Below are 27,500 nucleotides of genomic sequence, written 5' to 3' on the forward strand. Positions count from 1 at the left end.
TCCACCCTTTCTCGCGGATGTATACTTTCTATTCTTCCCCACATGCATCATACTCTCGCATTGACTACATATTCTTAGACAAGGGCCTCCAGAATCAGGTTCTAGACGTGGGTATTGGTGACATAGTCTGGTCGGATCATGCCCCTGTCTGGGTGACACTGATGCCGATTGCTCCGGATACCGGACTGCGGTTCTGGAGACTCAGGGAAGACTTATTGGGAGAGGAGGAGCAGTGTCATGCCATCAATGACTGGCTTCAAGATTATTTTCGGCTAAACGCTGGCTCCGTATCTGCAGCAGGCTCATTGTGGGAGTGCTCTAAAGTGGTCATACGTGGGCGTCTCATAGCAATAGCCTCCGCTAGGAAAAAGAAACAGGAGCTGCGTAGGGTTGAGCTATTGCAGGCTTTAAGTAGCCTAGCCAGGCGACATGAGGCTTCTTTAGACCCAGCTATACTGCAGCAGTTGGGAGCTATACGTACCGAATTAAACTTGTTAGATGCTGCCTGGGTGGCTCACGCCCTGGATCGAACGAGGCAGAAGTATTATGAGGGGTCTAACAGGGCCGGGCGGGTTTTAGCTCGTCAACTGAAGCAACGCGCCTTACAAAATAATATTGCTAAGATAAAACACACAGAGGGACATTTCGTCACTACAACTCCTGAGATTAGGAAGTGCTTCACCAAGTTCTATGAAAACCTCTATACAAAAGATGATAGCATTACAACCCAGTCCATAGAGCTTTATTTGCAACACCTCTCCCTCCCGGGCTTAACTGCTGAACAGCAAGAGGCATTGGACGCCCCGATTACTGAGACAGAGGTGCGGGAGGCAATACGGGATCTGAAGGCGGGCAAATCCCCCGGCCTCGATGGCTTCACTGGCGCTTACTATAAAAAGTGTAGTGCCTGCGTCATATCTCCCCTAGTGGACTTTTTTAATAGCTTGCGGGACGGGGACTCTCTGCCACCCCACACCAATGTTGCAGGTATCACAGTCTTAGAGAAGCCTGGTAGGGACCCAGCTCTGTGCAGCTCTTACTGCCCAATATCTCTTCTTAATATTGATTTAAAACTTTTAGCAAAGGTATTGGCGGCTCGTCTTAATTTGGTACTCCCAGGGTTGGTCCACAGGGACCAAGTGGGTTTTATCCCTCAGAGGATGGCTGCCGATAATGTGCGAAAGGTCACGGATGCCATGTGGTGGGCTTCACAGCAGAACATCCCGCTAATGCTGCTCGCTATCGACGCAGAAAAAGCGTTCGACCTGGTGCATTGGGACTTCTTGTTCGCCACCCTCGAGAAAATGCATTTTGGGTCAATATTCCTCCGCTGGATTAAAGCCCTTTACCATAACCCACAGGCTCGCATAAAAATTAATGGGGGTTATGGGGACACCTTTTCGGTACAACGTGGGACGAGGCAGGGATGCCCCTTATCGCCCCTGCTTTTTGCCCTTTTTTTGGAACCTTTTACTACTCGGGTGAGGGCAGCTGAGGGCATTACTGGAGTGCAGCTGGGGAACCTCCATTTGAAAATGTCTTTATTTGCGGATGATATTCTTATGACCATTACCAATCCGTCTACCTCTCTGCCAGAGATTACCACTGAAATACAACGCTTTAGTGCGGTATCTGGCTTTAAAATCAATCTCGATAAATCTGAAATTCTTAATGTGTCCGTGGATGAGAGCATTGTACAGGATCTTTGTCAGTCCTACCCATTTAAGATTGCAAGGGACTCTATTAAATATTTAGGGGTACATGTGGGGGCGAATATTACAGACCTTTACCGCCTTAACTATATCCCCCTCATCAGAAAGGTGCAAAAAGATCTGCAGACATGGCATAGGGGACAGTATTCGTGGATGGGGCGCATTGCCATAATAAAAATGAACGTATTACCCAGATTTTTATATTTGTTTATTACCCTGTCTACATATATCAGTCCGGCCATTCTGCGTTCCTGGCAAAAGATACTGTTTGATTTCATATGGAGGCAGCGTCCACCTCGCATTTCCCGCCGCTTACTGTACCTGCCAAGGGATCGGGGAGGCCTTGGGATGCCCAATTTGGAACGTTATTATGTGGCGGCGCAATTTCTTGTCATCCTCGACAGCCATAGGATGTCCTCCCCCAAACATCGGGTGTCCCTGGTGGAGCGTATTCTCGGCAGTATGCCGCTGTCTGCTCTTATGTGGCAGCCCCGTCATACATGGGTGCCTGTGGGGCCTTTATCACCTGCTATAGATACCACTATGAGACTTTGGGCCAAGTGGAAGAGAACTGTAGTAGGGGAGCGCCTGTATTTTCACTCTACTCATATATCCCACCTCCTTAATTTCCCCGCTGGGCATATTAGCCCCACCATGCAGCGTTGGGTTAAACAGGGTCTCACTAAATTTGAACACTTCCTAGGTGGGGGATCGGTCCTGACGTGGCCGCAACTTCAAAGGGTACACCGTCTGCCTGCCACGGATTTTCTAGCAGGCTTTCAGATTTCTTACTTTCTTCGTACCCCCAGCGTGTTGCCCTCTCTTACCTTGGGTAAAACTCTATTTGAACATTATTGTGATGATATTGATAAGAAACGAGGGATGGTTTCTAAAGTGTATTTATTGTTGATGGGGGTTGACACTATACCCTTCCCTCATACGCAAGCTTGGGAGCGGGACTTGACCCGGGTTATCACTGCTGAAGAATGGTCTCAGCTGTATTTGGCAGCGAAAAAATGCTCTGTATCTTCCACCCAACAGGAGAATTGTTACAAGATGATTACACGGTGGTACTTGACTCCTCAAGCTTTGCATAGACGGTATCCCAACATCAATGACAATTGTTGGCGAAACTGTGGATCTCAAGGTTCATATCTGCACATGTGGTGGGACTGTCCTTCAGTGTCATCCTTATGGAGAGAGGTCGCACAATGGTTGGAACACATCTTACAGGTGCCCGACCTCCTGGATGCTGGTTTTATGCTATTACATTTAACTCACAAAGAACTGACCAAACCTCAAGCTTTGCTGTGTCAACAAGTCTTTATTGCAACACGATTGGTCATTGCACAATATTGGAAGCAGCCGATTACGCCGCCTCTTAAACGCATTCAACAAAAGGTTCATTACTTTTGCAAGATGGCAGCGATTACGGCGGCATTACACAAGACAGTTACTCTTTTCCGGAATACGTGGACACCATTTATGGACTGGGAAAAGACAATGGTTCTTTAGTTTTGATAGATGGGATTTCGATGCCTCGCCTTTGTAGGATCAGTTATGTACATTGTGAATTATCCTTTCCTCATTACATAGCCCCGCAGCAGATGTGGTACTTATCGAGTTACCTTACCTTACCACTCACGGTGTACTCATGGAAGGGGATGGGGGGGGGGGGGGGGAAGGGGGGAGGAGGGGTGCTAGGGACATAATGGGAACAGGGCATACAGTTTAACACCTATAAACAGTTGAAATGTTTTTTTTTGTGGCAATATTGGTGTTATGTTCTATATTGTTGTATGTTTGGCTTTCAAATCAATAAAATGACAAATTAAAATAAAAAAGAAGTACCAAACATCAACCTCCTGAGTGGGAGGAAGCAAGGGCCGCCCATAGAACCCCTGCCCTGTATGCTGAGTTCTTTCACACCATTAATCCAGGTAATAATGCTTCACGTATGTATGTAGAGTGGACCAAGTGGCTTCCCTGCAAATATCGGCTGGAACAAGCACCTGCACCTCTGCCCAGGATTTTGAATGTTCCTTGGTTGAATGTGCCCGCAGCAATTCCGGAGGCTTCTTGGGTTTCGTGAGTTTTCATCCACTGCAGTCATTTCTTCCAAAGGTGAATTCTGCATTCCATATTAATCAGATGATTTCTTTACAGGCCTTTGTCCATGAGGCGTGTGGGTCTGAGTTTCAAGTGCTCAGGTACTTGGAGTATGGAGGGTTATCCTTTGCTACTAGGAAGTTACCAATGATTTCCATAGGTCGGACAGGCTGATTGTCCTCTTTGGGTGTTCATGTTAAGGGCGAGGTGGCTTCAAAGACCACTTTACTTCGCTGGATAAAGAAGTCTATTGAATCAGCTGTAGGGTACTTTTTGAAAAGTTTACCACCCAGCTTAAGCCTTCTAAGAGCTGAATCACCCAGCAGGTTATGCGTACCGCCTCCAGATGAGACAGTGCTCAGATTAATGAAATGCAGATGGATAGTAATGCCTTTGCGACAGAGAGTTGGTGCTACCACAATTATGACTTTAGTAAAAACTTAATGGTGCTGTCACAAGCTTGAATGACAAAGCCCAGAACTGGAAATGCTCTCAAAGGAAGCAAAAACGCAGAAAATTCTGAGTCTGCTCCCGAATGGAATGTGCAGATAGGCTTCTGACAGATCCAGGGGAGCACAAAATCTCCCCTTGGTGCCCTGCAGTGAGGACTGAGTGAAGAGTCTCCATGCAGAAGTACAGGACACACAGACCATGGTTTACCCACCTTGAGATCCAGAATCGGCTGAAAAGAGCCATCTTCCTTCAGTACTACAAAATAGATGGAACGATGACCCAGGCCCTGCATAGGAGGAGGATCCTGCACCACTGCTCATAGCAGCTTCAATTTCATTAAAGTCTCGCAAACAGCCCGTTACTTGACTGGAACAGCACAGGCTGATGATATAAAGGCATTACAGATGAGTCGACTCGGGTCCCATGCATAACTAAGCCGAAGGATCTCCAGCATCTACTATTCGGAAGTTATTTGGGTCCTCTTCCTGTGGAACTCCTGCAGGCGATTCCCCACTGGAGTCAAGAATGAGTAAACTCATGGAACCTCGGGAGGATACCCTACCTTCTCCTGTGGCCAGGCCAGAATTGCCCCTCACTCTTCTGGTTCCATGAAAGGATTGTCTATTTCCTCTGGGAACCGAAAAGGTCGAGGAGGAAGCCCCAGAGAACTGCCTGCCCGTTGGTAATGCTTAAAAGTACGAAACTGACCCCGGCCTTTTCCAGCTCTATAGAATTTTTATTTAGACTTTTATATTCTGCTTTTCACACTTTTTTCAGCACTTCAAAGTGGATTACATTCAGATACTGTAGGTATTTCCCTATCCCCAGAGGGCTTACAATCTAAGTTTATACCTGAGGCAATGGAGGGTAAAGTGACTTGCCCAAGGTCACAAGGAGCAACAGTGGGACTTGAACCCTGGTCTCCTGGTTCATTGCCCACTGCTATAACCACTTGGCTACTCCTCCACTCCAGAATGAGTGTCCTTTATTCTCCAGGAGGCACTGGGGCTTAGGATCCCTGAAGTTGTTTACCAGGTGGTCTAGATCCTCACTAAACAGCAGCATGCCCTTGAAAGGCAACTTCCCAAAGAGAGTCTTGGACAAAGAGTCTGCTGCCCAATTGTGCAGCACTGCAACCATAGCAAATTGTAAGACATGTCTGCCAAAAAGGCCTCAGCGGACTCTATCCGAGCAACCTCCTCACTTTCCAGGAGCTTCGGAATCCACCTAAGGAGGGCCCAAACCACCCAAACAGATAGATATCTGGACTACGGTGGCTGAGGAGACAAACAGGCTCTTCAGGGGGGAGCTCCATCTTTCTGTCCTGTGGGTCCTTCAAAGCCATCCACTCCTCCACCAGAATGCTGGTACAGCTGTGACCAGGGCATCCACCACTGGGACCTGAAAACATTTCTATAGATTAGCAGGGAAGAGGATACAGCCAGTGCAGAAGCCTGACAAATCACAGACCTGACTCTGGGGACTCCCTCTCCATTAACATCATCTCCTCCACCTCCGGTTGAAGTGGGAAAGTGATGGTAATCTTCCCCCTTGATGCTATTCCATACTGGAGTCTCCTGAGGCTGGGATTCTCCCAACTGCAGACAGGAAATCAATCGCCTGTTCTATAAGAAATCTTATCTCATCCTTATAAAAAAGGTGAATGACAGAATCATCTTCCAGCCCAAAGGGGAGATCTTCCTCTTCCAGGAGTGCCAAACTGTCAAGATTCCCGGCGTCTTCATCCTAGAAGTCCTCCCACGAGGGCCCCAGTATATCAATGGCCCCCTCATGCTCTTTTGACTGGAAGGGGGGTCCAGACAGCCCCAGTGAAGGGTCGGCTGCAGACTTGGTAGCAACTGCCTAGGAGGCCTCCCCAGGGCAAGAAAAAGTACAGGCAGCCTGCTGAAAAAATTCTGGGGAGAAATCCCTGGGGCCCCTGTCCCATCGAAGCACTCATAGCAATCAACACTGGAACTAAAATTGGAGGGGAATCATGCCTCAGCAACCTCAATTGATCCCCTGTCTGAAAACGCGGAAGTTTCCAAAATGGCCACTGATCAGTGTTGATCAAGGTCGACCACATGTCAGGGCCCCCACTGCTTATCAGCTCAAAAAGTTCAGCGGGAGGTGAGCTAGGAGCCAGTCCTGCCACAGAACAGTCCCTGCCCTGCTCTTCAGTCCATGTGTAGGCAAGGCAGATGACCTCTTTCTCCATGACGGAGAAGTAATAGAAAGAAAATTAACAGGTAAGGAAATTTCTCATGAGAGGCTAATCTACAAGGTTCCCTGAAGATAAGGGTGATTAGCTCCTTGTGTTTCAGGTATGTGGTCAATCCAGGGAAGCAAGCTTGGTCTCAGATGAACAAATTTAGAGGAAGTAGTCAGTCTTTTAGTGGTGCCCAAAAGCCAAGGAATGGTAGCTCCAGCCATTCAGGGATTAATTACTCGATCCAATGAAGGCAAGGGGGTCCTCTCCACTGTGGTCCCAATAGGCAGTAATTTTCTGGGCACTACCAGGAGTTGGCCCATACCATTTAAGACCAGTGGGTCCTACATATTGAACTGAATGCTAATTCCCTAAAATTCACCACTCCCATTTTTCATCACCATTATGGTGACCCTTGTATGGCTTTCTTCTGAAAGGTTTGTGGTGAAAGCTACTTTATAGAGACCCTATTAACCAGAAGAACAGGGTCTAGGCTAGTTCTTGTGGTTTGAAGAAGGATGGCTCCTGCAGGCCCTTTCTTTATCTTAAAAGGGTCAACATATGCCGTAGCATACACCATTTTTGTATGGAAACTCTTCATTCTGCAAAAAGAAGGGAAAAGAAAAATGCAAGTCAGAAGCCTAGAGATCTACTGTCCAGCACCCACTGTGGAACCAGCTAAAGTAGTACACAGGAATGTCTGTGTGTAAATACTCATGGAAATAGAGGAGACAAGCTTGGGAGGGTCCAGCGATGGCTGATAGATGTCTGGGTAAGAGAAACATCTGTGCCAAAAAGAGAAGCAGAAGCGCAAACACCATCTCTGCATACTGCAGAGACGAGCAACAATGAAGCACCTTTCTGCAAAAGAAAGGGAAAAGAATAAAAAAGTGAGAAATGCAAGACTGAAGCTGTCCAACACCCACTGGTGAACCAGTATCAGAATGTGAGAAGCATCTGCACTGGAAGGAAGAGCAGGAGTAAAACCACTATCTCTGTATACTGTAGCAACGATTTACTATGATTTACCTAAGAAGACAGGTCAGTGGGGTTCAGGGTCTGTCATTGGTTGGTGTTGATAGTGGTAAGACAAGGAAAATTGCTAATGTTTTTAGATTGTGCGGAGACATATCTACACATTCCATAAGAGAGGACCATTGGATGTTTCTACTGCTCACAGTTCTAGGAGGTCATTTTCCATTTGAAGTGCTCTAAGGACCTTTTCCAAGATAATGATAGTGGTGGTAAGAGCACTACATCAAAAAGGGATAATGGTTCATCTCTATCTGGACGATTGGTTGATCCAGGCAAAGTCAGCTATCTAGAGCAGGGCTGTTATGGACAGAGTGATGAAGCAGTTATAGGTTCTGAGCTGGGTGGTCGATTTTTCCAAAAGAAAGTTGTTGCCGTCCTAGACCCTGGACTTTCTGGTTGCTTATTTTGACACACAAGTAGGTTAGCTACAGATGATGGAGGAGAGATTTCAGAAGTCGCAAAGGCAGATGCTCTTTTTTTTGTCTGTTTGAAATCCTAAGGTTTGGGATTATCTACTTTGGTTCCATGAGCAAGAGTACATATGTGGCCCTTAGATAGGGCCTTGCTGCTGAGGTGGTCCCCCAGTTTCAAGTTTATTCAACAAGGCTCTTGTTGGCAGAGGAGAGCAAGGACAGCTTGAACTGATGGCTGGTTTTCAGGAACTTGAGAGTGGGGGTGGACCTTGAACCTCCTGTTTGGGTAGCAGTGACGACTGATGCCAATCTTGTCGGATGGGGGTTGGGGGCGGCATACACTGTCAAGGTCTGGAGGCTCAGGGGACAGACTGGATGGTCCATCAGTCGGCTGGAAATGAGTGTTGAGGTTAGCACTGCTGCAGTTTGTCCCTCTTCTTTGAGGTCAAGCAGTCAGGATTCTTTCAGTGCTACAGTAGTGGCATGTGTGAACCACCAGAGGAGACCAGAAGTTCTTCAGTGGCAGAAGAAACAGCTTTGTTGCTAAGGTAGGTGGAGAAGCATGTAAGAATGCTATCGGCAGCGCATGTAGCAGGAATAGAGAATGTTCAGACATACTTTCTTTGTCAAAACATGTTAGATCCTGAAGAGTGGATGCTGTTGAAAGAAGCCTTTTCCTAGATAGATGTGAATGGGAAGAGCCAGAGAAAGTCTTGATGGCCTCTGACAGGAAAGACAGTACAAAGAAATTCTTCAGACAGAGAAGGGAGCAGGGTTCATCCAGTTTGGATGCCCTGGCTCAATAGTGGCCTAATCGAGGGCTTCTTTACATGTTTCTTCCTTGGCTCTTCCTTGGTGGGCAGGGATGTTGCAAAGGGCTTGTGCTTCTGGTGGCTCTCAATTGGACAAAGCACCCCTGGTATGCAGATCTGGTGAGAATTTTGGATAGGTTTCTCATTCTGCTCCCTCAATCCAGGGATCTTCTTTTCAAGGCCCAGAGGTGCATAAAGATCTGTCTCCATTCTGTCTTACAGCATGGCCCTTATGAGGGTGCATTTGACCAAGAAGGGTTTATTCACAGGATGTGGTAAATGCTCTTGAGTGCTAGAAAAGTCTACTTCTATGTCATATAAGTTGAGAATTTTTGAGGTGCTCTATTTAGCCTTTCTATAAGAAGTTTTAGAAAAGAGATTGTCCCTAAACTCCTTAAAGGCACATGCGGCACCTATTGCTTATTATAAGAGCTGTCTTATGGGCAGGTCATTGACTTCTCACCCTGGCGTGTCTTGCTTTTTAAGAGGAGTTGAGCATTTTTGGTTTCTTAAGAGAGCGATGGTCCCTTTTATTATCTGAACTTAATGTTGAAGTCTCTAAATTATGAAAACATAAGATTTGCCATACTGGATTAGACCAAAGGTCCATCAAACCCAGGATCCTATTTTCAGCAGTGGCCAATCCAGGTCCAAGTACCTGGCAGGATTCCAAAAGATCATTAGAATCCATGCTGCTTAACCCAGTGCTAAGTATTGGATTTTCCCAAGTCCACTTTAAAAATGGTTTATGGACTTTTATTCCCAGAGCTTGTCCAAACCATTTTAAAACCCAGCTACACTAACAGCTTTCATCATATCCTCCAGTAATGAACTGCAGAGTTTAGTTATCATTGAGTAAAAAAATGTTCTGTTTGTCTTAAATGTATCAGTAACTTCATTGAATGACCTCCCCCCCAGTCTTTGTACTTTTTGAAAGAGTAAACAACTGATTAGCATCTACCTGTTCCACATCTACTCAATATTTTATAGATCTCGATCATATTTTCTCTATCATATTTTCCCTCAGCCATCTCTTCTCCAAGCTGAAGAGCCCTAACCCGTTTAACCTTTCCTCATGGGGAAATTGTTCCAGATCCTTTTATAATTTTGATCACCCTTGTCTAATTCTGCTATATCTTTTTTGATGTGGTGACCAGAATTGCACACAATACTTACACTGCGGTCGCACCATAGAGCAATACAGAATCATTATAATGCCAAAGGTGATGAAGTTACAAGCCCAGGTCTGCCAGCTGTTGCAGCTTCCACTACTAGGATATGGAATTAAATTGCCTGTCCTGGGTCTATAGCACCTTCTCTGGATTTAGTGCCGTGAGTGTTTGCTCACATGTGGCCTCTTCAGTTGGCGCTCCTGACCCAATGGAGTCTGCAGTCGGAGGAGTTTCAGCTTCCATTACCACTTCAGCGGAGCTCCAGGTCTAGCCTCTCATGGTGGCTTTCTCCATCCAGTCTAGAAAGAGGAGTGGAGCTGGATGTTTCAGCATGGGTGGTGGTGACCACCGACGCCAGCCTGAGAGGTTGGGGGACTGTTTGTCAAGAGCAGATGGCTCAAGGTCGGTGGTTGGAGGAGGAAGAGTTATGGTCAATCATTCGCTAAGAATGGCTACTATCAATGGCTTTATGTAGCTCTTGAGCCCTTTCCATTTTCAAGAGTATTTATATTAGAACAAAATGTGAGAAAACCTTTAAAAACAGAGCTCTTTATGTTTCTCTTAGTTTCTTTATGATTGTTTTTATTTTGGAATCTGACAAAAAAGATTAAGATAGACATGACACTTCAAATGGTTTATACCCCCTTTCAAAGCTTCCAGAATTGGGATGTTGTGGGGGGGAGATGCAGTTTTCCATCAACTTAGAAGAACCAAATTTTAAACCCTCTCACTCAAGCTAGGAAAATGTTTGTAGTAATTCTTGTTCAGTCCAGTGATATATACCGTAAAATCAATATTTATTTAAGGTTTGGTTTGGTTTTTTTGTGATCTATCACTGCTAAATATATCAAAGATGACAAATGTTATCTATGTTTCAGGGACACTTACTCTGACCCCTCCCTCCCCCCTTACTGAAATGATGCTGGGGCTGGGAAATACCCCAACCCCCACATACCCTTCTGGTGGAGTTGTTGACAAAGTAAAAGGGACAGGAGAGATGCCCATTCACCACTTGCCTGTTCAGTTTGGAGAAGAGACGACTGAAGTGGGGCTATGATAGAGGTCTACAAAATCATGAAAGGACTTGAACAAGTTAATGTAAATCGGTTATTTACTCTCTCAGATTATAGAAGGACCAGGGGGCACTCCATGAAGTTTGCAAGTAGCTCATTTACAACAAATTGAAGAAAATTCTTTTTCACTCAGCATATAGTTAAACTATGGAATTCTTTGCCAGAGGATGTGGTTTCAACAGTTAGTGTTACTGGGATTTAAAAAAGGGTTGGATAAGTTCCTAGAGGTTAAATCCATAAACTGCTTTTACAGTAATTAATAAGCAATATTTTATTTATTTATTTATTTTTAGTTTTTATATACCGATGTTCCTGTATAATATACATATCACACCGGTTTACATGGAAATAAAACTGATGCCTAATGTTTGGGTATTTGCCAGGTACTTGTGACTTAGATTGGCCACTGTTGGAAACAGGATACTGGACTTGATGGACCATTGGTCTGACCCAGTATAGCATTTCTTATGTTCTTATGTAAGAAAATAGAGTAGTACGCATGGTGTTTTTATTTCTTCCACGGATGCAAGGTCATGCGGTGCAAATTTTGTCGGACAATGCGACAACAGCATATATTAATCGTCAGGGCGAGACAAAGAGTCGCATGGTGGCTCAGGTGGCCCAGGAGTTATTTGTCTGGGCAGAACAGCACCTGAAGGTACTGTTGGTGTCTCATGGGGCCAGGATGAGCAATGTGCAGGCGGACTATCTCAGTCAACAGGAGTTGGATCCTGGAGACCCTGGATCTCATTCGGGCCAGGTGGATTTGTCCTTGGCTGGACCTGCTGGCTTTTCGGTGGAATGCCAAGGCAAACCGATTCTTCAGTGGCCGGCAGGATTCCTGCTATGTCTTTCCCCTGTGGCCTATGATAGGCAGGGTGTTATAATGTATCAAGAGACACCCGGGAAGGGTGATTCTAGTGGCTTCAGAGTGGCCATGCCAACTATGGTTTGCGGATCTGTTAGATCTCGCAGTGGACAGACCGCTAAGGCTAGGACATCTGCATGGATTACTTCGCCAAGGGCCATTCTTCTCGGATTGGGTGAATCACTTTGTCTCACTGCCTGACATTTGAAAGGAGGCATTTGCATTTGAAAGGATACTCGGAAACCTTACTTCAGTTCAGGAGGCCATCCACTTCCCTTCGCTATGTCAATATGTGGAGAGTGTTTGAGACATAGTGTCTTGAAGAAGGATTTGGCCCTATGCATGCGGCAGTGTCACATATTTTGGTCTTTTTACAGAAGGGTCTGGTTACAATTCTCTTTGAATTTAGGTGGCAGCCTTAGGATATTTTCACAGTAAGGTTCATGGGGTACCTCTGGCTTCGCATCTGGATGTAATCTGTTTTCCTAGGGGTACGAAGCATTTGCGTCCTCCAGTCTGCAAGAAGTGCCCCTCGTGGAATCTTAATTTGGTCTTTAGTGGACCTCCATTTGAGCCGTTGAAGCAGGTATCTCTGAAGGATCTTACCCTGAAGGCAATCATCTTGGTGCAATTTGTTCAACCAGGAGGATCTCTGAACTTCAGGCCTTGTCGTGTAGGCATCCTTTCCTTCAAATATCAGTTAAAACAGCAAGACTGACCCAAGTGAGAGAGAGAGCTCTATCACTAGCAGGACCCATAATCTGGAACACAATGCCTCCAGAGATCAGACTACAAAGTAATCTAAAGACATTCAAGAAAAGTTTAAAAACATGGCTTTTTAAACAAGCATTTTACAAAGAGACAAAAGAATAGAGAGAAATTACTCAGGAAAAAACAGAAAGGCACAGACACACAGTAAGTAGAACTTTACAATAGATTAGTCTATGAACTCTACACCACAACAAACATAACTATAATACTATGTGTGATAAAACTACCCGTGTAAGTACCTTGGTACAACTGGTCATGAACTACTTCGCGAAATGTCTATGTCTAATGATATATTGTAACCGAACCTTTAATGGCACCTGTTAGAATGTACTATAGTACGCTTTTCCCCTCATTAAATATGTGCCTACATGTAAACCGTTGCGATGGTATCTAACTTAGCAACGGTATAGAAAAGTTTTTAAACAAATAAATAAATAAATATCATTGCGTACGGTGCCTTCTTTTTGCCGAAGGTTGTTTCTCCACATTTTAGATGTGGCAACATCACATGTGAGGGAACTTCATTTATTGGATGTTCACCAGGCTTTGTTGCAGTTTTCAACAGTTTTAGGAGATCAGATCATCTTTTTGCTGTTTAGTGGTGCAAAGAAAGGAAGTAAGGTGTCAAAGGCTACAATTGCGCCGAGCTGAAAGAAGCAATTATATCTGTGTATATATGTAGAGGACGGACAATTCCATAGGGCCTGAAGGCACATTCATCCGGGCACAGGTAGCATCCGGGATGGAATGTCAGCTGGTTTCTCCACAGAAGATCTGCAGAGCAGCAACATGGTCTTCACTTCACACTTTCTGTAGATATTACCAACTGGATGTGCGGTTTGGGGAGAGTGTGCTACGAGCTGGTCTTTTGGGTTTCCGCTCAGTTTAGGGGAGCTTGGGTACATCCTAGGCATCTGGACTGATCTGGGATATGAACAGAAAAGGAAAATTGGTTCTTACCTGCTAATTTTCATTCCTGGAATATCACAGATCAATCCAGAACCCCACCCTTGTTTAAAAAAAACAATCTCTCTTCTATGGATGTATATACTAGAGAAAGTGTGTGTGTGTGTGTGTATATAGTACAGAAAGTTACTATTCTGATTTGAGGTTTGAAAGTTTTCATCCTCATTGGTGAAGTAAGGACTCAAAAGAGAAGGGGAGTTAGGTTTTGGAATTGGTTCCATCTTGGCTTGGGTACAGGTCAATACTGAGGAATTGCAGTTGGCAGTCTAGGTTATGTAGCAGTGTCAGAAAAGTTTTTATTCTCTGCCTCCATCTGCTAGTAGGGATACAAAACCCAGGTGTCTGTGGTATTCCAGGAATGAAAATTAGTAGGTAAGAACTAATTTTCCTATGCACATGAAGGGAAAGGAGAGTTTTTATTTAAGACCTACACTATTTGACACTGAAAGAGGTATGGTGCCAGGGAAGAGTGGCAGGTATGTGCAAAGGCAGAGAACTGAATAGCTGGAGCAAGATTTATCATCTAGACAGTATCCTCTTGCTGGTAACATGTCCCTGTCCTACTTGATTACTCTACTTCTTATGTGGCACTGCCAATATTTGTCACATGATTATTCCTATTTCCAACTACATAAAGTTGGAGCAGGCCCATACTGAACTGTGCTGTTTAACTGTAGTTTTCTGTTTTGTAGGTCATATTTCCTAGTAACTTTGAGACTGGCAATGAGGGGAATATTCAGGGTCACCTGCCCATGATGCCAATCTCCCCTATAGTGCATCCTCGTGTAAAAGAAGTTCGAACTGATCTGGGGGGAAGTTGCAGACAAGGTAAGATTTGATGTTTTCATGGGTTTGTGGCAGATTTGTTGTATGTTTTACATACAGACTTCTGTCAAACAGGAATGCAGAAAGATGCCAACTTCAGCATTTATAAGCTGTTATTACTGTAATTCAATGTCACAGCATGACTGTAGATGTTGGTGCTCATCTTTTTGAGACTTCTCCCTTGAAAATGGACAATTGGGGGGCCAGTATCCAGTGGGATCTAGCTTCTTAAGGAGTTTTATTAGGTGGTTAGATTTAACTGCTCTTAAAGTGGGTGGGCCTGGAGGCCTTCCAGGGATGGAGACAGAATTTAGCTGGTAAAATCTAAGTGGTCTAATTGCAGGCTTAAATCTAGTAGGCTAGTTGTTCGCTGCCTAGATTTAGTAACATTTTCTGCCACAACCGAAACAGCAAGGTCGGGCATTCACCCCATTTTGAAAATCAGCTCCTTGGTGTTGGTCATGAAATCAGATTGTTAAAAATTCTTGTTCACCAGCCAAAGTTTGAGACTAATGTTTGTATTCTGGCACCATGTTCTTTCTGGAGCTTGTACTATAAATAGAGACCTTTTCATAACACAAAAAAATGAACCTTGTTTTTTCTAAGTCGCAACACCAAAGCATATTATAAACTCCTGACATGGAGAAAGAAAGCTACATTTTAAGTTATTGCATTTATTATCTAGTGCCCTCAAGATACCCAAAGCATTTCATAGCCACTAATTATTACTACCTCCTTTGAGATGTTAAATAAGCAGCAGTTCTATGGGAAGCTACCACATTGATGAACAAGAGATATGTCATAAAAGCAGAGGCCAGGATGTGTGACAGCAGCAGGTGTGAGAGGGAGAGGATAGTATGAAAGTCTGAAGATGGAAATCAGATTTATGGCAGCAGGAGGGTTTCAGTAAGGGGGCTGAGAGGAAAGGTAGCTTCTGTTTGAGGGTAGGTGATGGCAAGAAAGAAATTAGAGGTTGAGCATGGAATTTAGTGGATGGAATTTGATGTGGTATATACTGTATAAAAGCATGATAAGAAGATATCCAAGTTTGAGTTCTATTGGGGGTTACCAAAATTAACAATACTGGTGGTAGAAGAGGCCTAGAAGGCTCATCTGCATACCTTATATAGCACTCCCAGGAGAGGGCTTCAGAGGTCACCATAAGTTATTCAGGCTTCAGACTCCACAGCCCTGGCTTACATTGGCCCCACACTCCTTGCAGCAGAAGAGGACTGGAAGGCGTGTCTGCATACCTTACCCAGCATCCCAGGAGAGGACTCCAGAAGTCACTGCAAGCTATCCAGGCTTCAATCTCCACAGCCCCATTTTCCAGAAGCCCCACATTCCTTGTAACAGAAGAAGACTGGAAGGCTTATCTGCATACCTTACCCAGCACCATGGGAGAGGACTCCAGAGGCCACTGCAAGCTATCTAGACTTCACAACCTCAGCTTTCAGAGACCCCACAGTCCTTGCAGCAGAAGAAGACCAGAATGGCGCATGCACCTCAGAACCCCTTATTATGAATTTACTACAGATTTGATACAGAAGGAATTTAATTCCGAACAAGAGTCAATAAGGAGGTAACTAGGTAGTTATAAGTAGATTAATTTAGTGTTTTGAATGTCATTGACAGACAAATATAAAATAAACGAATATACTAAAAATATTTTAGATTAGCTTTACATTCTTAAACCTCTTAAAAATATTAACTCAATAATAAATCAACAAAATTAAGATGCAAATAGCCTCCCTCCTTCTGCTGGATTACTATCTTGTCTTTTGCACTGAATGTTATGTCTCTCTTGTATTTAATCTTATTTAATACCCTCTTCGGGCCTTTTTCTTCCGCTGCCTAAGCTTCCAAGTTTTACAGTCCTCGTTAAATGTAACTTTTGTTTTTGTTTGTTTCTTGATTATATAAAAAAGTTGTTCCTTCTGTTATCTACCCTTGTTCGATGTAAACCGATCTGATATGGTATTTAACCATGAAGGTCGGTATAGAAAAATGCTAAATAAATAAATAAATCTATGATTATCTCCCAGATGGCGAGAGGTTGTATGTGTGCACTAGGTGCAAAGAATTGCTGACCCTCAGAGAACGAGTCCAATCTCTGGAGGCTAAAGTAGCAAACCTGGAGGAGCTAAGGGAGACAGAGATATATTGAGGAAACCTTCAGGGACATAGTATAGCAGTCCCACCTCCAATCTGGCAACCCCTGTGCTGCCTTGGAGGAGGAAGTTCACCTGGAAGAAGAGCATTACCTTGGTGAGGCAAAAAGCAATCCTGTAGCTAGGAGCAGCCCTCAAGGTGATGTAGTATACTCTCACACCGAGGATATGTCTCCAGGGGCATGTGCCCAGGGCGGGAGAGTTAGGACGGCTACTGTAGTTGGTGATTTGATTATTAGGAATGAAAATAGCTAGGTAGCTGGTAGACATGAGGATTGCTCGGTAACTTAGTACTGCCTATTTTGAAGGTGGCAGACCTCACACATCATATCGATAGAATTTCAGATAGTGCTGGGAGGAAGCCAGCTATCTTGGTACTTGTGGGTACCAAACATAGGAAAGTGCAGGGGGAAAGTTCTGGAAGCCAAATTTAGGATTTTAAGTAGAAAATTGAAATCCAGAACCTCCAGGAAGCATTCTCAGAAATGCTTCCCATTCCATGTGCAGGACCCCAAAGGCAGGCAGAGCTCCAGAGTCTCAATGTGTGGATGAGACGATAGTGCAGGGAAGAGGGTTTTAGTTGTTAGGAATTGGGCATCATTTTGGGGAAGGGGGGCCTTTTCCAAAAAGATGGGATCCACCTTAACCAGAGTGGAACCAGGCTTCTGGCACTAACCTTTCAAAAGGAGATAGCGTAGCTTTTAAACTGGATGATGGGGGAAAGCAGACAGTTGCTCAGAATCACATGGTTTGGAATGATGTATCTTTGAAGGATTCTAACAGAATAGGGAAATTAAGGCATCCCAGTAGAGAGATTACAATAAATGCTAAAATGGATTTGGTGCCTTTTAAGTAAAGAACAGACATAGCAGAAAGATTCCAAATTACCCGTCAACTGATGAGCAGATTCTTAATACAAACAAAAAACATACTTCGAAATGTCTGTATGCAAATGCTAGAAGTCTAAAAAAAAAAAATAGGATGGGAGAGTTCGAGTGTATAGCACTGTGAATGAAGAGGTAGATATAATTGGCATCTTAGAGTCTCGGTGGAAGGAGGATAACCAGGATACAAATTATATCGAAATGATAGGATGGATCAAATTGGTCGAGGGGTGGCACTATATATTAAAGAGGCCATTGAGTCAAACTGGATGAAAGGATAAATAGGATAAAAAGTTCAGCAGGAAACAAAATGCAATGTTGAATCTTTATGGTTATAAATTCCAGGTGAAAAGGAGAATAAAATAGCTGTGGGGGCATATTACTGTTCACCTGACAATGAAATGCTAAAAGAAATTAGGAAAGCTAACAAAATCAGCAGCATAATAATAATGGGTGATTTCAGTTACCCTTTTTATTGACTCAATTACCTCTGTAAAGTTCCTAGATGAAATAAATGACTGCTTCATGGAGCAGCTGGTACAAGAACCAACAAGGGTGGTGATTTTTAGACCTAGTCCTTAGTGGAACTCAGGATTTGGTGTGAGAGGTAACAGTGTTGGAGCCACTTAGCAATAGCAATCACATCATGGCCAAATTTGACTTAATAACTGGAAGAAGGACACTAGAGAAATCTACTGTGACAACATTTAACTTTCAAAAGGGTGTCTAAGATAAAATGAGGAAAATGATTAGAAAAAAACTGAAAGAAGCAGCTGCAAAGTTTAAGAGCTTGATGTCTGAGGAGTTCCATGATGGCCGCCAGATGAAAGGCACAGGATGGTGGAACTAAAAATTTTCCACAGTGCCACATTACCAAAAGGAAGGCAAAGATTAGGGAAACGGGGCTAACTACTCCCAGCCCAGATCCATTGCAACCAACGATTGAGGGGTTCCTGTTCCCGGTTGCTAGTGCTACGACTCCAGAAGCGTCCTTGGCGGCAGTCCACGAGGAGCGGATGGACCGGTCGCTGGACATTCAGACCACGCTTAGCCCCGGAGCACCGCTTACCCCTCCTTTACCTACTGTGCTACTAAGTTTGGATTTCTCCTCACTGCCATGTGGACCATCGAGTCCTAGATTGGTGGCTTCGGAAGAAATTTCTCATGCCAGGAGAGTGACCATGTTAATGCCGGCTCCTTGTTCCGGCTTTCAGGCCTTGGCGGTTTTGAAGAGCTTTATGCTAGGAGCCAATGTGCCAGTCCCTTCCCCGGCGAAAGTTTAAAAGGTAAAAGTAGAGATTCTGGGGACTTGAAGTTTGGACAAGAAGACCGAGGTATGGAATTTAATTTAATATGCCCAGCCCTTCCGAAGTCTTTGGTAATTACTATGGATTCCCTTTGGTCTGCTTTAATGGTGTTAGAGAGATCTATTTCCTCTTTAGTAGAGGTAACTTCTGCTTTTGCTGCCAGATTTCAAGCTTTGGAATTGGAAACAGCTTCTCATACACACAAACTTTCTGCTTTAGAACTTAGTTTCCTCTCTACAGCAAACTCAAGATCAGTTAATCAAGTCTGATTTTTCACATCTGAGAAAATTGGAAAATATTGAAAATTCCATTCATTACCTAAATCTATGTGTTTTAAACTTTCCTCAATCTAATCTAATGTCTCCAACAGACTTGATTAAAAAATATCTTACTGAGATATTAGAAATTCCTCAAGAAATTATGCCCACATTTGCTAAAGTCTATATGACAAAATCTTCAGAATCAGATACGTTGGAACAAGTTTTGGAGCCAGAACCGGATTTAACTCGGCTATTGGAAACTTCAACTGATATTTCGATAAATAGATGTGGGACTCTTTTTTTGTCATGTGTTTTCTCTCTGGGCAGAGATTTAATATTGAGATCTTTCTTTCGCCATAGGCAATCTTTATTTATCCCAGGAAAAGCAGGATGCTAGTCCTCATATATGGGTGACGTCACTTTCTGTCAAAGTTGCTAGAAAATTTTGACTGGCACACTGAGGCCACTGAGCATGCTCAGCATGCCATAATTCCCTGATCCACAGGGGTCTCCCTTCAGTCTTCTTTTTTCTGCGCTGCTGTTAGCCTCATGGGTAAGGAGCCCTGTGCGGTAAACTCACACTAGAAAAAGTTTTAAAAAATTTCGGGAAAAGCTATCCCACCGTAGGGGTCTCCCTATTTTTCATCTCCGGTGAGTGCATTGATTTTTCCGGTCGATTCCGTTACCGATAAAATCCATCAGAACGCTGTTGACGGCTGTCCAGCCTTCAAAATGGCTACCGGGTTCAAAAAATGCCCAAATTGTACTCGCACTATGTCCATAACGGACCTGCACATCGAATGTGTGCTATGTCTAGGTGAGAGACATTATGTGTCGACATGCCCAAAATGCGCTGAAATGACGCTGAAGGGCAGGCGAGTGCGTATGGAAAAGATGGAGCATCTTTTTCATCTTCAACTGATGCCATTGAGTTCGACTTCAACACAATCGTCTCCGGCTGGAGTGGTTAAAAAAGTAGTTCTAGAAACTCAACGTCGTCCGGATGAAGCGGGTGACCGACCATCATCGACTCCTTCCCGGTCGTCTATAAAATCGACTTCGATCATCGAAAAACAGGGCGTCGAGCATCGACAAAAGCACTGGCATTGACATCGAAGACCTCTGGATCCGGATTCAGAGCCCGGAGTTCCCTCGATGCCCATTGAACCAACTCCTAAGAAACCTCGGAGGGATGAGTCATCAATGTCCTCGAGGCCTACGACTCCTAGGCGATCCCCACCGATATCAGTGCCGGGAACCGTGCCTCCACAGGGACTTGTGGAACGGCCGGTTTCACCTTCACTGCCTCCCCCCTATAGCTGCTCTGACTTCATCAGCTATAAGGGCGGAACTGGACGGTTATATCTGCCAGGTAGTTCGAGATGCAATCCAGAGATGCCTTCGATGCCAGTGCCGATTCCACCTATGCCAGTTCCATCGCCAGCACCATTCCCTTCACCGGTGTCGATGCCATTGCCGGCTCTGACTCCATCACCGATGCCGACACCCTCGCCAGCACCGATGCCGGATCTGTCGTTGTTGGCACCAATACTAGCTAAATTGGATACTCTTATCAGTGCCATTCCGGTGCAGCCATTAGATGCTTCGATGCCAAGACCGACAGGGGAAGAAGTACCGAAAGAACTACCGATGCCTGAACCCATGCCAGGTCCATCAGGAGTCTCTCATCCCAAACCTTCCTTCTCATTATTTCCATCGAGACCTCCAATGAAACCCTCGATACCATTATTCCATCCTCCATCGACTCCTCCGCATCCACCTTCCTCAGACACTTGGGATGATGCAGATACCGATACTTCATTGGAGGATGTCCTATTGGATCCCTCACCTCCAGAGGGAAGGAGAAAGTCCCCTCCAGAGGACCTCTCTTTTTCCACTTTCATTAAAGAGATGGCTGATACCATCCCTTTCCAATTAGTATCGGAAGAAGATACTAGACAGAAAACACTGGAAGTCTTGCAATTCGTGGATCCACCAAAAGAAGTCCTGGCAATACCAGTACATGAAGTCCTTGTGGATTTGCAGCACAGGTTATGGGAACACCCCTGTACCATACCACCTGTAAATAAACGGACTGATGCCACCTATTTGGTACAGCACATTCCAGGCTTTCAGAAGCCCCAGCTACCCCACCAATCGGTGGTAGTAGAGTCGGCCCAAAAGAAATCTAAGAGGATCAAGCCACATTCATGTAAGCCTCCTGGGAAGGAACACAGATTTTTGGATACCATTGGCCGAAAAAAGTTCCAAGGCTCTCAATGCTAGTTTCCAGAATTGCGTCCTACCAACTTTATATGATGCAGTACCAACATAATCTGTGGAAACAACTCCAAGAATTATCTGAATCTCTTCCCCAGAAATTCCAGGATTCCTTCAATAGCATCATTTATAAAGGCTTGGAAGCTGGAAAACATGAAGTTAGAGCAGCCTATGACAGCTTTAAAACTTCATCCAGGATGGCTGCTACAGGCATTAGTGCTCGCAGATGGACCTGGCTGAAAGCCTCAGACCTAAGGTCAGAGATACAAGAAAAGCTCGCAGACCTTCCTTGTACAGGAGATAATCTCTTTGGAGACAAGGTACGTGAGGCAGTTTCACAACTGAAAGAGCTCTCGGAAACTCTATGTCAGCTTTCCTCTGTTCCACCAGAATCCCAGCCTTCTACATGTAGACCTCCCAGGAAAGATTCCAAAAGGCCATATTATAGACCACGGAGATACTATCCCCCAGCACCCCGTGGTAGGTCATCAAGGCCAGTGCAAAGAGCACAAGTTAAATCAACTAAGAGCACCTAGAGCTCAGCCTCCACCACAAACAGGCCCGGCCTCAGGATTTTGAAATCTCGCCAGAGAGCAGAAGCCTGTCTACTAATCCCACTCCAAATCTACCTGTGGGTGGCCGAATCACTTTTTTCCATCAAACCTGGTCACGCATCACCACCGACCAATGGGTACTCTCAATCATATCTCAGGGTTACCATCTGGACTTTCTAACTCTACCAAGCGATACTCCACCCACCTCGTCTTGGACAGTGAAAAATCATTCCACGCTTTTACAAAAAGAATTATCCACCCTTCTGAGAGCCAGGGCCATGGAACCAGTTCCCCGACCTCAGCAGGGCAGAGGATTCTACTACCGATATTTCCTCATTCCAAAGAAAACAGGAGACCTACTTCCCATATTAGACCTCCGAAAGCTCAACAAACGTTTACGGAAAGAGAAATTCAGAATGGTATCATTAGGCACCATGCTACCTCTACTTCAAAGAGGAGATTGGCTCTGTTCTCTGGATCTTCAAGGCGCTTACGCTCACATTCCAATATTCCCTCCTCATCGCAAGTATCTGCGATTCCTAGTGGGACATCAACATTTCCAGTACCGAGTACTACCGTTCAGGCTCGCATCAGCACCTCGAGTGTTCACGAAGTGCCTGGCGGTAGCAGCGGCCCAGTTATACAAGGAAAGTGTACACATTTTCCCCTACCTGGACGACTGGCTCATCAGAAGCCAGTCAAGACAAGGAGCTCTCAACTCTCTCAAGCTCACAATAAATCTACTCCATTCATTGGGATTCCTAATCAACTACCATACTTGATAGTTATGACACATATTCCAGCGGTTCTAGAAACTGCTTATTAGTAAAACTGAAGCTATATGTGGGACAAGATTTGCAGGTACAAACTTAAGGGGTCATTTACTAAGCCGTGGTATTTTTCCCTGAAGAGTCACAAAGCCGTAGTAAACAACCCTGTAGCTTTGTGAATCCTGCTGTACTTTTCCCCTGCAGAAAAATATTGTGGCCCATGGTATTTTCCCGCAGTTGAAAAAAATCTGTGGCAGTGAAAGCCCTAAGAACATAACAAATTGCCATACTGGGTCAGACTAAGGGACCATTAAACCCAGCATCCTGTTTCCAACAGTGACCAAACCAGGGTACAAGTACCTGGCAAGTACCCAAACACTAAGTAGATACTATGCTACTGATGTCAGTAATAGCAGAGGCTATTTCCTAAGTCAACTTGATTAACAGCACAATACACAATAGCAGCACCAGGACTGCCATTGCTTAAAGGGGCCACTAAGCCCCAAGAATGCCTCTCACCTCATTGAGTTGTAAACACACCCGGGAGTCTGCTTAGAACCCCCCTCCCCCCCACTGCTCGTGTGGATGGCCCTTAGTAGTGAAAATATATATATTTTAAGAAAGGTGGAAGCTCCATCCCTTCACAAAAAAAAAAGGTGGAAGCTCTGTCCCTTCACAAAAAAAAAAATCCAGTCTCTGGAGGCTGGGACTCCTTCCTCCACCTAGTCCACCCTTAACCTCTTGGAACCCCTTTTAAAAAAAAAAAAGCCCCCTGTGGTCTATTGGCCCCCTGACCCCACCCTAGCTGACCCGTCCCTTTACTCGCTAAATAGGCTTTGGTAGTACAGTGGAGGCCCAGAGAAGCCTGTATGCTCTGGATCCATACAGCAGCCATTTTCCAACATGGAGCTGCCCAGCCTTTGCCCCTATCCTTCCAGACTCTCACTGCAGCATCAGTGCTTATTTGATGAGTTGGGGGGGGGGGGCACTAGACCACCAGAAAGCTTTTTTTCTGTGTAAGGTAGGGGAGGGGCTGTCCATTGGACCACTAGGGTGATTTTTCTTTATAAAAGCAGAGGTTCCGGGGAAGGGGAGTGGGCTAAAGTGGTGGGAGGGAGGGGTCCCGGCCTCCGGGACCAGATGTTTTCAGTGGAGGGGCAGGTTTGGGATAGAGGGTGGGATTTCTGCGTTTCTTAATATTTTTTTAAAAACATTTTCACTACTATGGGACAAAGTGTCTAATTAGACGCTTGGGATTTGTATAACTTGGGGGGGGGGGGCGGCTTTTAAGGCTAGGCCACTTGTGCATTGGGACATGTGTTAATGTCCTGATGCACCTATGGGAAATTAGCTACAACTTCTGAGTTGTAGCTAATTTCGTTTCAAATAACATAGCATGCAGATTTTTTGACAGGCCATTTTATTTGATTAGCATAGTTTAGGGTATGGATGAGCTCAGCATGTATTTGTATACTAATGAGATTATTTGAATTCTCACTGTTCTGGGCTTGGAATGATGTGAGATATTTGAAATATCTCGAGTTAGGCCACTTACTGCCCAAAAAATGTTATTTTTAAGCATTGTCGTTTGACACACTTATGTTTCACATTGCCATACAAATAAGCTCACATATTTTAAAATGTTATACTGTCTAATTTTTTTCTCTCTTTGTCCCATAGAATTTCAGCCTCTGTCCCCGATATCTGTCCATGAGCGTTACAATTCTCCTACAGCAGGAAGTGCAAAGAGGAGGCTTTTCAGAGATGATAGTCAGAAGGAATTCCATGTGGAAAAAATTAATACGACTGAAATGACTAAGTTAAAAATTTCACCAACCACAAATGTTGCAAATGAAAATGCATCCATGTCACCACAGCAAATGATTCTGACCACGGCAGCTACCACAGTGACAGGGACCACTGGACACCGAGTGGCCATTCCTATGACCAGTAAGTCCACCTCCTGTATTGTATTTCTTATATTATGTCTAGAGTAATAAATGTTAGCCTTTGGATGAAACATTCCTAAATGTTTTATCTGGGAATGGAAGCTGTGTTGTGAATGCATCTTAGCTAAAGGTCTAGGGATCTCTAAATGGGCTACTTTACTATGTGCTGTAATGCAACTAATATAGCAAACTTCAGAAACTAGTGACTCCCTGCAAAGCAATGCAGTGTTAGTATTAAGCTGAAGTTTGTAGTTATAATTCATTTTATTAACATTTTTGGGAACCATAAAAGACAATGACTTTTCATATAGGGAGGATAGTTATCAGACAGATCTACCCAGCTAGATCTGTGGAATTGTAGTTGTCCCCTTGTTAGCTGCTTGCTCCAAAAACAAGCTGGATGGCAGTCTTCACACATGGGTGACATCATCCAATGGAGCCCTGCCTGGAAAAAGATATCAAAGTTTCGAGAACTTTGACTGTACCTCATTGAGCATGCCCATGCATGCCATTCTGCCATGCATTCACGCATCCTGTATTTTAACAGGAAAAAAACAGATAAACCAACTTCACATTGAGGTGACTGGGTTTTGTGAGGATTGACATCCTACTGTTGTTGAAGAACACATGTTACAAGCAAGCAAGTCTGCTTTCTCCGAGAACAAGCAGTATGGCAGTCCTCACACATGAGGATTGGCTAGTTATAGGCTGCCCCAAAGAAAAAAAGGGGAAACAACAAGTGCCAAGGGGCACAAAAATATTTTTTTGGCAACAAGCCTTTTTTCCATTTTATACTAAACCTATGAGGGGCAGCCTAGAATAAAATACAGCGGATCCTAGGAGGGAAAAGAGTTGGGTTCTGTACCTCAAACAAATTTAGCAGGACAGACTCATCAAACCTACTGTCATGTCAGCTATCCCTGTCTAAATGGTAGTGAGATGTGAATATGTAGAAAGATCTCCACATCGCAGCTTTGCAGTAACATGTCAATTAAAAATATAAAACAAGGGAGTACATTCATTTTTATGGAAGCAATCCTGCTAAACCAGGAGATTTTGAAGGGGCGCCCATAAATTCAAATCATTTTTCACTTTTCTAAGCAGGGGTAATAGTTCAGCTCATATAACTTCTCCAATTTATTCGGAATTACTACTCCTAAGTATTTAGAGTTATTCCACCAATCTCTTTTGTGTATCTAAGCTAGCCCGAATGCCAAGAATCTCAGTTTTAAACTCATTTACCTTATAACCCAAAATGCTACCAAACACTTCAGTAGCATCTGATACTACTTGTAAAGTCTGGACTTGAAACCTAGAGAAGCACATCATCCGCAAACAACTATATGGTTATCACTGCCATCAGCCCCAACGATATCCAAGAAACTGGAATGCTGTCTAATCCAAGCAGCAGAAAGTTCCGTTACAAGAGCAAATAAGAGAAGAGAAAGAGGACACCTCTCTCTTGTTCCTCTAAATAATGAAAGTCTCTGGACTAGCATACCATGCACCTTAATCTGTGATTCCCTGTACGTACCCGGATCAGTCCAGACAGTGGGTTATGTCCCCCCCTTCCAGCAGATGGAGTCAGAGCAAAGAACTGAAAGGACGGCCCCTTATAGGTTGGAGTGCCCTCTGTATCCCTTCAGTATTTTTCTCTGACTCCAGCAGATGGCAGGGGACACCTACGGCTCCCCAGCATTTCTTACCTTTTATTTTTCTTACCTTGGTATGCATCAACTTTTAAAAAAAAAAAAAAAAGGAAGAAGATTTAAAATTTAAAGTCTAACTTTGTCACTTCTCCCAGTCATTTTGGGGCTTGCAGGCAGAATCTGATAGGCACTTTTTCTTCTTTTCCTGTCTGCCCTTGGGGGTAAGTGTTTTTCTTTTCCTGTAATTTCTCCTTTGCAGCATTTGCCAGGGTGAATATTGGTGGCTCCAACCTCTTCCCCCCTCAGCAGCCCGCCCTGAGAAGCCGTTTTCCTCGGGCCGTTGTGGACAGAGAGGCGCCATTCCTCTGTCCAACTCTTTTAGAGCCAGCTGCTCTCAACTTCGAGAGAGCAATCTCTGTACTCTCCCATGCCGCGCTCGGGCCGACTCTCCCGCGAAGGCCTTTGCTCAGACTGCCTTCCCGGTGGGGAGGGTTCGTCCACCTTGGAGGACCATCCAATTTCACACGCTTCTGCGCGCCGCCTTCAAGGTATGGGAGAGGTCCCAGATATCTCCCAAGGTCCTGATCCTCCGCTTCCCTCAGGGACAGGCACCGCAGGGGGCTCACAGCCTTCAGCTCCTCCAGGGGCAGGCACCACAGGGGGCTCCCACCCTCCGGATCTCCCTGGTCCTTCTCGGGTGTGGGGGGTCTCCCAGCTTGCTAATCCAGACCCTTCCCCAACACCCGGACCCAGACTTGGATGACCCTATACCTCTGCTGGAAGGGGATGGCCCGCGAGTTTTAAGACTCTTTCAGCGGGATGAACTGGACTCACTTATTCCGCTAGTCCTTGAAGAACTAGACATTGAAACCCCACAGGAACCTACAGGCCCTAGAGAGACGGGGAGAAAGGGAGATCCTCTTTTGGCGGGCCTTTGGCCCCCCACGAAAACTTTTCTTTTCCATCACAGACTCCTCCAGTTGTTGTCAAGAGAGTGGGATGTCCCTGATGGCACTCTCCGGGTCAGCAGGGCAATGGATAAGCTTTACCCACTTCCCGAGGACTCCTTGGATCTCCTCAAGGTGCCCAACGTTGATTCTTCGGTGTCTGCAGTCACAAAACGGACAACCATCCCGGTCACCGGGGGCACTACACTAAAGGACACCCAAGATCGTAAGCTTGAGGTGTATTTGAAGAGGATCTTCGAAGTCTCAGCTTAGGAGTCCATGCGGCGGTCTGCAGCTCGCTCATGCAACGT

General features: G+C 44.7%; 1 protein-coding gene across 3 annotated transcripts in view; it reads left to right on the top strand.

Annotated features, from left to right (window-relative positions):
* Positions 1-27,500, top strand: part of RBL1 (RB transcriptional corepressor like 1) — a 365,834-nt gene that overhangs the window by 229,184 nt on the left and 109,150 nt on the right. For all 3 annotated transcript variants that reach the window (XM_029611864.1, XM_029611866.1, XM_029611865.1), the window contains 2 exons: positions 14,286-14,421; positions 24,325-24,594. In XM_029611864.1, the coding sequence (XP_029467724.1) occupies positions 14,286-14,421; positions 24,325-24,594 (406 nt within the window). The remainder of the gene's footprint in view (positions 1-14,285; positions 14,422-24,324; positions 24,595-27,500) is intronic.

Source organism: Rhinatrema bivittatum, chromosome 8 (genome assembly GCF_901001135.1).
Source record: "Rhinatrema bivittatum chromosome 8, aRhiBiv1.1, whole genome shotgun sequence".
Taxonomy (NCBI): Eukaryota; Metazoa; Chordata; class Amphibia; order Gymnophiona; family Rhinatrematidae; genus Rhinatrema; species Rhinatrema bivittatum.